This window comes from Panthera tigris, chromosome B2 (assembly GCF_018350195.1).
Source record: "Panthera tigris isolate Pti1 chromosome B2, P.tigris_Pti1_mat1.1, whole genome shotgun sequence".
Classification (NCBI taxonomy): Eukaryota; Metazoa; Chordata; class Mammalia; order Carnivora; family Felidae; genus Panthera; species Panthera tigris.
In genome coordinates this window covers 149,173,799-149,187,641 of record NC_056664.1, presented here as the reverse complement: position 1 = coordinate 149,187,641, position 13,843 = coordinate 149,173,799, and the positions used below count along the sequence as shown (strand labels likewise).

The 13,843-nt window shown below is 52.1% G+C and overlaps 1 protein-coding gene across 1 annotated transcript in view; it reads right to left on the bottom strand.

The window, feature by feature from the left end:
- The window catches only part of AFDN (afadin, adherens junction formation factor), a 139,040-nt gene that overhangs the window by 34,511 nt on the left and 90,686 nt on the right, over positions 1-13,843 (bottom strand). Inside the window, 5 exon segments of the mRNA XM_042987541.1 lie at positions 4,274-4,360; positions 6,664-6,767; positions 10,426-10,624; positions 11,887-12,030; positions 13,327-13,592. Of these exon segments, the coding sequence (XP_042843475.1) occupies positions 4,274-4,360; positions 6,664-6,767; positions 10,426-10,624; positions 11,887-12,030; positions 13,327-13,592 (800 nt within the window).

Below are 13,843 nucleotides of genomic sequence, written 5' to 3'. Positions count from 1 at the left end.
AAATCAAAAAAAGACTGGGCCAGATACAAAGACCACAACAGCTTACAGAGAAAACAAAATACACAGACACAAGTAAGAATTACTGGGGTAAAGCTAACCAGGGGGGGCCCACAGGCCCTCGTGTGCAGAACACAGAGCCGCAACGAGAGAACAAAATGACAGACGACAGCACTGGGTCAGATCTCTTCCGTGGCTCCTCTCGCTCGATGCTGGCCTGCCTTGCACTTAAGATACATTCCTGAAATCTCGAAAACAAATCTGCTGGACCGCTGTAATTTACGCAGACCTGTGCCATGTGTCAGCGGCACCGTGGCACTTCAGCAAAGCCTGTAAACTCAATGACTCGTGATTTCTGGTGCCGAGCCTTCCTTTCCAAGCGAAGACACTACAAAGAAGCTGGAGCAGGCAATCGGGCGTGCCTGGGATCCTCGAGGCTCCCGTCTCCTGGGGCAAACAGGCGTCAAGGCCACATTCCCGCCTCCTACGGCGGCACGCTGGCCAGTCAACAGACCAGGCTCCCAGAGCTCCGTCCTCTAGAGCGTCTGTGAGCCGACGCCCACATCGCTCTCTGGCTCCGGGGGTGTCCCCTACGCCCACATGCGACCAGCTGCTACACGGTATGCTCGCTCGCCCAGCCTCACGGGCACCCCCGACCTCTAACCTACCACCTTCGGGGCCGAACACCTGGCTCTCTGCCCACACCCCCACCCCCACCCCCAGCTCAATGGCTGAGGGCGAGCCACGGGGCGGCCAGGGCGTCTCCCTTTCACCCGCTAGAGCCGATGCATCAATCGCGGGGACAGCTGTCATTTAACAGGTCCTAGCACCTGTGACGCACTAGAGACACCATCCCTGTAACACTGACCGAGACCAAGTGCCTGACCCCGTCTAGTGAACGTCCCACTGCTCCCCACCAACACGTGCCCCGGGCTGGCCGGCTGCCGTCCCCACTGCCACCTCCCCTCTGGAAAACCAGTAACAGACTCCTTACTCCTAGCTGTTTCGGCTGCACCTCTGGGCCCCTGGAACCCGCGCTCTGTAGAGAGCTGTACCCTGTTCACGTTCCGCCTTTCTCCGAACCCCTTCCATGGCGACTTCTTTTCCCTGTGACAAGTCACACCACTCCATCAAGACCTCGGGGGCTTTGTAAGTGTCAGTGGGACACAGCCCCACTCCCCCACCGACCACCACCCCACGCCAGCTCTCCCGCCCTGACGGGACCTCCACGGCTGCGGCACAGGCCACGCGGCCCACACGGCGTAGCACCCCGCGGGGGGACGACTCTGCTCTGCAAGAAGCGGCCTCACCTCCCCTGCCCCGGGTCCACCTCGGAAGGCGTGCCCCCCTCACTGTGCCCCGGCCACACGGCCGCGCCTCCGCTCGCCGCCTCCCACCTGACCAGCACCTGCTCACCCTGGAGGCTGCAGCTCAGTAGGCGTTTCCTCGGGAAGGCCGTCCTCGACCTCTACTCTGCACTGGTGTTTAGACAGTCCGTAAGCACCCTTGGATCAACACCGGCCTCTGATGCCATCCGCTCATTTGTATTGTTTTGCCTCATCCCTCAAGTGATCGAGGGATCGCTGATACAGGCTCGGTGGGAGAAGAAAATAGAGCCAGGAGCACGCTCCTCTTTATTAAATCTATTTTATCATCTGATGCATAAACCACCTTAGCGTTAAATCTGGAATCCTTTCGAGAAACTATTACTTTTCTTCTAGTTCTGAATTTATACTTTCACTGTGGAAAGTATTTAAAAAGACCAGAAACAAGAAGAGTGTTGAAATGCTGGGAATGCTGGAGAGAATGCCACCTTCCCAGTTTTGGAAAGGATCCCCCCACCCCCACCACCTGCTGAGTGAGGCGCTCTGCTTTCTGGCCCTGCTCCCAGAGGAGGGGACGCCTGTGGCTGCGGCAGGGGGAGAGGAAGGGGAAGAGAGTAGGTTTATTTCAGAAACCGGGTATCAGCCGGTCTGCTACAGATGTGGCCCCGGCCACGCTCTCCTTGCCGGCTGTGGGTGGTAAAAAGGTTGATCTTTGATTTCTACCTAGCTTCTGTGTTCTTCCTATTCCCCAAGAAGCCCCAATTCTAGAATCCTATGTCCCAATTAGAGATACTAACACTGGTATTTTCCATCTACAAATCTCTCTTTTTTAAACGTCTTAGTACAGAAAACACCAACAACAAAAACCTAGAGTTCTAAAGATGAAAACGTGAAAATTACACTCTGTTTTCACACAAGAGGCACTCGACATTCTCTCTTGGAATAAATGTTACCCTAACAACTAACTACCGCTTTCCTACGAAGCTTCTCCCAATATTGGCGAAAACAACAAAAGACCTCATCTTAAGCTTACTACTTACCTACCCCGAAGCTAAGTCCTGCATATTCCAAACTACGTGAGGCTAATGGGACTCAGTCACTGTGCTGCGCCGGTTTCTTACCACAAATGCTTTTGTAACGTCAAGGATTCCAGAGTCGTTTCTATTTTTACGGCAAAAGCACTCTGTACTGACTACGCGGAGGGAACAGCGTTTTGCCGTGCTTCCTCGCGTGAACGCGAACACACACAGAACGCACAGGCGCTCGGCAGAGGCGGCCAAGTGCAGGGGGCGGCCAAGAAGACACGAGTGCAGCTGTGTGGCCAGCAGCCACGACGGTGGGCGCGGGCCGGGTGCAAGCAGCCGTCAGCACTGGTCCCGGCTCGGCAGCTCTGCGCAGAGACCTCCTCACGGGGCCTCACCCGTGCCCCCACTGCCTCACTGCGGTTCAGTCCTTTCGCCGCCCCGGTCTATTAAAGGGCTCCTCCTGACCTTGAGAAGACCGTCCTCACTGCCTGCCGTCTGACCCCGAGCAGGAACCGCTCCTTGGGGGAGAACCAGGGCGCCGGCACCCTCTCCCCGTCCCCTCACCCGCAGGTGCAGGTAAGCGACGAGAGGCGCGACTGGGGCTTCGATGTGTCTCCCTGTCCTAACCACGCAAGAACGGGGGCTGGGGGCCAGCCAGGGAGAGGGCCGGGGGTGCCCGAGGCGGGCCTCCCTGCGTAGATGATGCCCGTCCTGTCCACGTGGCAGGGTGCCAGAGAGAGAGGATCAAAGCCGCTTACATGTAAGACAGACTTAAATCTTCAGCAAACAGGTAGTTCTGTACTGAAAGGTAATTTTTTAAGCCGGAAAAGATGGATAGATCTTTCTATGGTCTTTTTACCATCGCTGATAGATGGTAGCTCCTATCACCCCACAGATGACTGTTTCAAATCCCAAGAGGAATATTTGAAAGAGGATTTATACACACCCCAGAAAATATAAAGGTTAAAGTTTTCTGGTATATCTGATTGCTGCAAGGTAATTTTTTATCCTAACGCTTTTTTTCCCTCAAAATGGGCATCTGATTCGGTTGGGCGGCAAAGACAAAACAGTCCACATCTAAGGGTGACCCCGTGTAAGCCGGTGCTTCGGAACCAGACCGCTGTGCCCCGCACAGCACCTTCCACGCACGCCCGGCGGGCGGGCGCTCGCCTCGGCCAGCTGACTGCCAGCTGGAATCCCCCCGTGGCCCCCCGTTCCCCTATCGGTCCTTACACCACAGCCCTGCGCGACACGGCATCCTGAGACGCCAGCTCCGCCACGTCCCTTTCATCCTTCTTTGGGGACAAGACACGGTGCGGAGACCTCGCTCGTCAATCAAGAATCTCAACTGCCCAACTCCCAAAGCACGGGGCTCTCCCTGGCAGTGCGGGGGCAGGTCCCCAGCCCCCAGGCCCGGTTTGCTCCATCCCTGCCTGTTCCCAGCACGTCCCCTACTCCTCCCTTCCCGGTACTCACTATGCGGCGGGAAGGCTCCCTCCTGATGCCCCACGCAGGCAGCCGCACCTGCCGGAACGACGCGCAGCCCGTGCCTCTCGCCCCACTCTGACCATGTGCGAGACCCATCTCCCATTTCAAACCCAGGAATCCCCCTCTTCCCACACCGGGGCTCTCTTGCCTGTCGCGGCGCGTCCCGTTTTGACTCAGTCTGCTCCTCGGGAGCACCGGCCGCCCCACGTCGAGGTCGCACGCCCTCCAGCCCCGGCTTAAACTGAGAGCAGGCCAGCCCTCGGTTAAAGGAGCCTGAGCACGGCGGTCCCGGCCGCAGAAACAGCCCAGAAACAGGACCGCACACGCACCCGGCCCACGGGCGGGGAACGACGCCCTCGCGTCCCGCCGTGGCCAACAGCTGATTCAAGGTCTCAGGAATGTGGTGTGCCAACTTGCACGGTGCCAACTCCGTCCTACCTTTGCCGCGACAATGCTGAGGCCCATTCCGTTTTGCTTTTTGAGAGTCACAGTGATTATTTCAGGTTCTTTCCGCAGAGGCTGAGCCTGAAGAATAAAAACAAAGGTGTGTCTTACGGCTGAAACGAAGCGTTTCTAGGCTCGCCACCTCCTGACCTACGCAGCGATCCTACGCACCGGGGCGCACGGGACAGAGGCAGGGGGCAGGGAGCGGGAAGAAGACCAGTCAAGGACTACAGATACTCCTCGTGCGTGAAGCCAGTACAGTAAGTGCCCGTACTCGTGTCAATACCTTGAAGATGAATCTAGTCACACATGCTACTTAAACGTGTTTCGAGAGCCTAATTTCTCCAACAAAACTAAGCTTCCATCACTACCAGATTAGAAAAACCCAACCATAGACACAATACCAAGTTTTCACTTTATTACCTTGCAAAGTAAACTACTAGGTGTTTTTTAAAGAAGCAATTTAGACTCCTTTTACACCATCTATGGGGAGGTCAGCCAACAACCGCTGTCACCAAGCGTCCCCGTCTCTCGGGAAGATACGGCTGTCATTTTATCTTAGCAAACACACAACACCCACACAATGCCGCGGCAGTGCCCACAGTGCTGGGTCACCACGTTGGGTAACAGACCCGAAGGAGCTAAGTCGCGGCTCGATGAGACACGCCAGTTCTTGAAATGATCCGTAACCGAAGGAGAACGAGGAATTACCCACCGCAGTTACGTCATACACAAGTCGCACCTCACACGGAGGATAAACAGAGCTGAAGAAGAAAATCACCAGCGCATACGCACTAAGGGAGAATTTAATCAATTAAATACACTAAGTACAAAGGCACACTGCCAACAAGTGGTAATTACATATGGCTTGCCAATTTAGGACCAAGGTCAGTGAGAGAATAGTTTAAGGAAAATAAACAATGGCTGATGTTACAATTTTTTTTTTAGATTAAGACCTGGAATCTCCCGAGGGGTCTTGGAACAAACTAGAAAGATGAGGAATCCCTGGTCTCATCTACCAAGGTACTTCTTCCCTGTAAAATTTGGGAGCTGTAACTGCTGTTGCGTGGGACTTGGCCACCAGCTAGCAGGTGGACGCGAGTATGAGAAGCACGTGCGTGGTGGCAGCAGTTAGGGCCCAGCTATTTGGCCTAACCGGGCGACTATCAACGAAGTCAGGCGCTGGAAACACGCACTCAAATCTGAAGTAGGCTACTATGCCATGATAAAAGTCCCTTTGAATTCAATACACAAAATACACAAAACACTATCTTACGTTAAGTATACCACCTTACGAAAATCTACGTTTTCTTGGAAATTATATATAAAATGGGCAAAACGTTTGGACTGACTACTGATTAATAACTGGGATAGTATAACGAAGTCCCGTGGCTGTTTTCACACGCAGAACCTCTAAACCTTAGCTCGGGCACACGGGGCCTACTCCATGCCTTCTGGGGACAGGCGGGCAGTGAATAAATGGCCACATCTCATCACAGGTAATGCACTCACGCCCTACCCACAGGAATCTTGACAAAGTATGGTTACGTTTGTTGTTCCTTTGAACCCTGAAGTGGTTTAAAAGATGAAAATGGCAATTATAGCAAAATATTTAAACTGAGCAACTCAACAGAAGTTCAAGGAGGAAAGATTTCATTTGCTTCTATTATTTCTGCACTCGTATGTTAATGAAAGACATGTCAGTACATGTCATGTTCTCAGGCACGGAAAAAACATTCTTTGTTGTCTAAAACTTATAGGGAGCAAAGGAGAATCTTCCATAAGATGTATGAAGCTAACAAATACGGGGATTGACTACTCTTTCAAAAGATACAAAATGTTAAGTGATGGGATACAAACTTAATACAGGGTAGAACCAACTATAAGGAGAAAATATTTTTACCAAAGAAAAATATTCCCTAATAAAATTCATTAAGGCTATTGTATTAATATGTGTCTAAAAACACGTATTAACAGTAAGACTGGTATAGCTGTGAGCAGAAATATTTTTTAATTTTAAAAGTATCATTTGTTTATGGAGAAAAGTGTATAAACATGGCATGGGAAAAATATACACAAATCATAGTTTCAGATTTTTAAATAAAATTGGTACTTAAAGGTGTTTTTTAGGGCCCCCTGACTGGCTGAGTCGGTGGAATGTGTGACTCTTGACCTTGGGGTTGTGAGTTCAAGCTCCACATTGAGTGTAGAGAGTACTTAAAAATAAAATCTTAAAAAAAAAATGATTAAAAATTTTTTTTTTTTTTTTTTTTTTAATCACAACAACACTCTCTACAATCAAGGAACGGGTTTGCATTCCATTTTCGAATCATAAGGAATACAGGTCGGTCTCTATCCCGCCCATCACCCTTCACGATACTTGCCAGTTCTGTGTTCTCACGCAGAAGATGGCTCTCATAATCCGCACCTTCAAAATAGATCGTCCAAGTACCTGGTGAACGTGCATGAGGAATTAACCTGCAAAACCCTAAGGAGAAAACAAGCAAATTATAAAACTGAAAAGTAAAGCATGTCAAAACAATCTTCGAGGGGCACCTGCGTGGCTCAGTTGGTTAAGTCCGACTTCAGCTCAGGTCATGATCTCGCGATCTGTAAGTTCGAGCCCCACGTTGGGCTCTGTGCTCACAGCTCAGAGCCTGGAACCTGCTTCAGATTCTGTGTCTCCTCCCTCTCTCTCTGCCCCTCCCCTGCTCTCTCTCAAAAATAAACATTAAAAAAAAATTAAAGAAAAAACAAAAACAATCTTCAAGAAGGGAAGCAACATTAAGCATCAAATACTTAGTATCTAGTAACAGCGTTTACTTTTCTTACTCTACACCTTTATTCCCTCTCAAAACGGTCTTATCAGATAGTTAAAATCATTATTTTTTGGTCTAACGGATCAACATCAAGACGAAAAGTGAAACTGGTCTCCCCTCCCGCGCCCCCCCCCCCCATTTATTTCCAAAGAACTTTTCCCCTCACTTCTTGGAGAAATGACTGAATTATGCTGTCCCTCCTTCCTTGCTGACCTGTGTGTGGGCGATGCCCTGCACAGCGGGACCAGGGACAATGCTAATGCAGGTGTTTGCCCGTAGTCAGGCGGTATGGTGATGGCCAGGGTGTCATGTGACCTGTGTGGTGGTTCTGCAGGAGGATGGGCCCCTACTCATTCATTACCCTTTGTCCCAATTTCCTTACTAGTTACCTAAAGCTCTTACAAATAAATCTTAGAATCATTTTGTAATGTTTTAAGGAGCATCTTTGGTATTCCCATCATGAACAAACGATATCTTTACAAAAGTAAGCCTTTCAATTTATGTCATTCTTCATTGAGATCTTATTCTGTGTTTCCCAGAAATTTCTTGACAAAGTCGTATCACGCAGGCCTTGCACAGTTCTTAAATTCTCTCCACGGCAGTCTCATTATTATTAGCAGTTAGCAGCTCTGAAGAGCACCCCCCCCCCAAAACGTGTGCTCTTCAGCGGCCCTCCCGGCCCCAGGGTGCCCTGAGGACCCAGGACTGGGCAGAGTCCCAGTAGGTGCTGGCGGGCCCTCTCCCACACTAGGATTCCACCAGTAAGGAAAGTATGGCTATCTGGGGCACTTAGGACATCTTTTTGCGGTAAAGGGAAAAGGAGACGTCATAATTACTTGGTTAAGATAAAGATATAAACGTATAGTCTTTTTTTGTTGTTAAATCACTGTTTCAATCCAGTTTCATTCAAATAAAACCTGCAACTTCTCTCTCTCCTGCTTTAGGGAATTGTAATACTCATGCAATCGATTAGCACACTTTTGAAATTCACAGTTTTCATCATTTTCTTATTTTTTCAAACATCAGGGTTCCACAACAAGGCTGGGTCATACGTCAAGCAGACAGTTTCTGCTGCCTCAGCTTAAGGAACGCATCTCAGGTCAGGTGTGAGTCCGAGCTGGTTTTACAGCCTTCTCTCACAGAACTGCAGGATACGACAAAACAAAAGGAATATACACGGAGAGGGCACAGTAGTTCTTTATTTGGCTTACAAAGAATTAAGCTTGAAGAATCAAAAACATTGATGTCATAAAAGAAAACACCCAGTTCTTTGTAAGTCTTTTAAAGGCATCTGTGTAATAGGCTGTGTTACCATCTAACACATACGAAATGATGTGGGGATGCCAAGGCCATGATGAAATATCACCTATGTCCTGAAATCAATCATGCAAGGGAGCCTCAGGGGAAGGCACGAGGTGCACTTCACCATCAAGGCAAGACCGGAGTCTTCCCAGCTTGGCAAACCTCTCTAGGGCACGTACCTCAACACTGACAGCTGTGCACACACCACAAATTACACGTACGCATCCGAAGAATGCTAGTAAATTAGTCTTCCCTCGTGCTCGTTCTCAAGGAATTAATGAGAAGCGGGGCTTGTTGAGCCCTGGGCGCCCAGCAGCCCGCCGCCAGGTGCTGAGGGGTACGGGAGCCTGACCCCGGACAGACGTATTCACGCGCTTCAAGTGCTCTCACAAGAACCCTAACCAAGAGAACACAGAAGCCCTTGTGGAAAAGTGGCTTCAGTGCAAGGAGGAGGCTGAGTTTTCTTGACAAAGGGTTGCCTGATGCGGATTTAAAGTAACGAGCAGCAGCAACAGGGAGCAAGGCACAGGGGCGTCCGCGGGGCCGTACGACGCGCGGTTCAACGCTGACAACGAGGTCGAGAACTAAGACCACGTGGAGGTGGCTTATCGCGCTTGGCCGCCGGCGTGCTTGATCCTGGAGGTGGCGGGGCCGAGCCGGGGGCAGGAGAGCCAGCAAGCCCAGCGCTGACGGGCCGGCCGGCCGCGGAGGGCCGCGGGGAGGAGGAGGTCTGGGAAGGCGCCCGTCATCACCTCCCCGGGTGTGTGAGGTGCTGAGGAAACACGGCTGATGGGTGTGGTGCCAGAGACCAGCTCAGCCCCAGTCTGCCGGGACGTGGGGTCCCCCTGACAGGAGCCGTGGCCCCGAGAGTCCCAATCTCGACCGCAGCTTTCTTAGCCGCATGCTGCGGCCCGGACCCCCTCCTGCCCCGCTCACACAGGCTCCGTGCCTGCCCCTTCATCCTTCCCACGAGGTTCCTTCAAGCGGCACGGGCCGCCTCGCCTCCGCCTCCCCGAGCCCCCGGTCACCATCCCTGGGGGGGAGGGGAGGCTCCAGCCACATTTGCTGGGGGATGTAGAAGCACGTAACCCTTCCGTTACAAGCAGCAGCCTTTGTGAAGTGAAAAAATTTTAAACCGTCAAAGATCTTTAAAAAAAGGAGAATCTATGGATTGCAGCAAGTGGAATATTCGGTGAGATTACAAATCACGCTACATCGATATACTGACGGACACAAAACCTTAACTTTGCTATTGGTGTTTCTGTTTAAACGAACTCCCGAATTTCGAATCTATCTTTCTACTCATCTGAGCCCCGCGGTACAAAATAAGGCAGCAGACTGGGACTGCAACTTGGCCTAATTTAAAAGTTCACGCTTCAGGTCTAAGTGTGGCATTTTTATCCACACGCACCAACAATACGTAAAAAGGCCCAGGATCAAACCAGGGACGCCCGCCGCCCGGAGACGAGACAGGCTGGAGCCCGGCCAACAAGCACGTGGCAGGCCCCCGCGGGCACCGGGCACGGTGACGGCAGCGGCCACGCCGGAGGCTCACTCTGCCACTGAGGGCCTGCTCGGTCCTCACGACAATCCCACGAGGGGCACGCCATCCGTGTGTCCGTTTCACAGAGGGGAAGTCACAGGTGACGAGGCTGAGGTCACGCCTCAGACCGTCCGATTCCAGACCCGGTGCCGCCCCGACACGTCTGCCGCGTCACCCCCCGGGGACGATTCCGTTCCAGGCCCACGAGAAACCAAGGGAGGAGCAACCAAAAGCCCTTCCCACCAGCCCAGCAGACGTGTGGCCGTGACCCCGAGCGTGCACAGTAAGTGCCCTTGGCGGCTGCACGTTTCCGACCCCTTGTCGCCGTGGAGCGCTCCCTCCCGAGCCCCAGAACGCGGCCTTCTCGGAAAGCACGGGCTGGGTGCACGATGCGGGGGACCGCACGCGAGGACGCGGCACGGCCAGCTCTCGCTTGGACCCGGGCCGCGGCGCAGACCGCAGGCGCAGCAAAGGCGACTCACCTCTCTGGCACAGAGGGTCCAGAAATTCTTGTAAACCGTTTGGAACGTTCCTGACGACGTCACAAGAATAGCCGTCTTCCGGCAGAAGAAAAGGCAGCTGCAGATCAGGGTCCTCTTGTAGCTGCACCTCCCGCCCATCGCTGCGCGCCAGCTCGTCGGCCGTGTTTTCGGCCACGGCCACGACGCTCTCTATCAGGTCCTGGGGGGGAAAGGGAGGCACGAGTTAAGAAGACACGCCACGGGTGCGGCGGGCCAACCGTCCCAAGAAGTTCTGTCGCTCGCGTGGCTACACGCTCCGGCAGGGCCGCGGAGGGAGGGTGAACGTATCGATTTGCACACCACCGGTTCGCAGAGCAATGGAACGTCGACGGGGCACACACTTTAACATGTGAACAGGAAATGTCTGTTCCCCTTTTCAAGGGTAATCATTTTCTCCTTGCAATTTTTTCATATCCACTTGCTAACAGCCCAATTTTTTCAGAACGTTTAATGACAGGAAAGGCTCACACAAGGGTGAGTGTGAACAGGATAAAACCACGCACTCGCAGCCGACAGAGGGAAGGTCCCAGCCCCTCACTAGGCAGCTCCGTGGAGAAGTGCACCGGCTCATGGAGCAGAGGCCTCCCCGTAGAAGCCCCCCGCCTCAACCGCCCCCCCCCCCCCCCCCTTCCGCGCCCAGGATCAGCCTCCCGGGCCCGTGCCGCCACAGACGTGCCTGTCTTCTCTGGAACCCGGACAGGTGGTGGCGCACTGTATCCGCAGCCACTATGTCCCCTGTGAACGGGGTGGCTGCACCGCGCTCCCACGTGCCGTGTGTTGGCCGGCACCTGTGGGTTTCCCACCCTGGGCTACTCTGTTCGAGTCCTTCCTTGGCTTGATCAACCCAGTCCCACAGGTGGGCACGTCCCCCCCAAGAACTGCCCCTCTCAGGAGGCCTGCGGCGAGCAGACGGGGTTCGGCTGTGACCACAGCACCTGCCGTCTTCCTCCCTCCGTCCTTTCAACGTCTTTCCAAGAACCTAATTCCCTGAATTAAATCCCTCCCTACTCTAAATGCTTGTGGAGTTTCTATTTTGTTTTTTTTTTTTAACATTTATTTTATTTATTTTGAAAGCAAGAGCGAGTGGGGCAGGGGCAGAGAGGGAGAGGGAGAGAGAGAATCCCAAGCAGGCTCCACACTGTCAGTGCAGAGCCCAACACAGGGCTGAAACCCACCAACCGTGAGATCACGACCTGAGCCGAAATCCAGAGGAACACTTAACCGGCTGAGCCAGCCAGGAGCCCCTAGTTTCTACTTCTTGTACTAAACCCTAACAGCTACACCAACAAAAATGATCTTATGAGATGATTAAGCATATTAGCTTATTTGTTAAAGAAAAAAGATAACTATTAAAAGCCCCCTAACTGGAATTTCCCTACGCAAACGTGTGTCGTGCCGTGTGGCTAACGGCGCCTCACTCACCGTGGGGATGAAGGGCTCATCGGGCGCACAGTGGTAATTCTGTAGCAAGGCCTGCAGCTGCAGTGAATTTAACTTAAAGCAGGTGCTGTTGATATTTGGGGTGTCCTCAGGAGCATATTTATCCATGGTGAGCAAAGTGGTCGCCTGGTTGGAAGAGTAACAGGAGATACGATTCAGGAATAGTTCACAACCGTTCCCCTGTATGTAATGCTTAAAACGGTAAGAACTTGCTAATTTCATTTTGAAACGCAGAATCTTTTTAAGTAAACACACTTCTATTGACATTGAACTGAGCTGAAAAACATGGTCTAGTAAGGGTTTAGATAGCCTCATAATTTTACTGAAACATATATACATTTATATTTTACTAAAATACAGAAGCGTAAATGACGTTCAATTCTTTATGTTCACAAAACTTTTAAAAAATTCTGAGAAGCTTAAAAGTTTACGTAACTAGTCCGATGACCAATTACTGGGGTCTGAATGAAGTTTCCCTGTAATGACCTTTCCCACAAGCAGCTCCCGCCACGCGAGGAGGGTAGCAGCCTCCTTTGGTACTAAATTACTTTAAAAGAGATTCAGAAATTGAGAAAAAATACAGAGTTATACTCTGTGATGATAAAAGTCTTGGGTTTGAGGTTGTGGATCCTCGTTCCCTCGATTGTGGAGCTGTGGTTTCTGGTCGTTGGCCGTGCAAGGGCTCCTGGAGAACGAGTCGGGCCCGCACTGTCATGTGCGCCTTGGTCCTCCTCCTCGTGCTCCTGTCCTTTGGGAGGTGGGGACTGCCAAGTGCTACGCTCAGACCCTTCTCTTTACCTTCCGTACGTCTACTATGGGTTTTTGCTTTGTGCTCTCCCGGCTCCACGTGATGAAGAGCAAATTATTACCCAGTCTTTGGCTGGAATCCACCTTTCAGGAAGGACTTTTATGAAATACACCTACTGGTCTCAGTAAAAAGAACCTCTGAACGACATCTATGCTACTGGTTACAACCTGTTATGGGCTGAACTGTGGCCCCTAAAGTTCATACGCTGCAGTCCTCACCCCGTTACGTCAGAATGGGGCCTTACTTGGAGATGGGGTCATGGTGGAAGGAAGTGAGGGCGGCAGGTCTAACGCGACTGGTGTCCTTACAAACAGTGCACATCTGAGACACACACGCACAGAGGGAAAACACCCTGAAGATGAAGGCAGAGAACCACCTTGCCGACACCTTGGTCTTGGACTTCTGGCGTCAACAACCGTGAGACCGTGTCTGTGGTCTAAGCACCGAACTTGGGGTATCCTGTTACAGCGACCCAGACACACCAGCACAGCACGTGAAAAACCCCAACGGGGGCTATGGAGGCCGTGCCGAACCCAAGTTCTCACCCCGCACGGAATGAGACACACTCGTAACGACGTCCATGAACCTGCGCGAGGAGACTCGGTTCAGCCCACCTGCACTATCCGGCTCAGGTGACAGTCGGCCGCCAGCTCTAATCCCTGCTTCTCTGCCCAGGCTTCCACGTGCCCCAGCTGCTGGCGGATGATCGCCCCCCAATAGTGAGAGCACAGTCCCGACTCGGGGTCGGTCACCAATCTGTTGAAGAGCCACATGTTGATGAAGTGGAAGAGCTGAGAGAAAAGCTGGATGGTCAGAGCAGCATTGACCCTGCAGCGCCTCAGCAGCGCCATCGCTCCCGTGAGCGTGTGCAAGACGTCATCTGTGCAGAGATACGGGATGAAAAGACGAGTCTGTGAATCAACGGTGCACTTGAGAAGACAGCGATTACGGTAATAATACCAATTTAGTCATGTTGAAGATACCAATCTATTCAAACAGGAAGGAGTCACACCCACACAGGTGTTAACTACACTTGAGTTCACCCTAAGAGACTTTTTGAAAAACAGTCACATATAACACCCCGTGCTCATGCCAACAAGTGCCCTCCTCGATGCCCATCACCCATCTAGT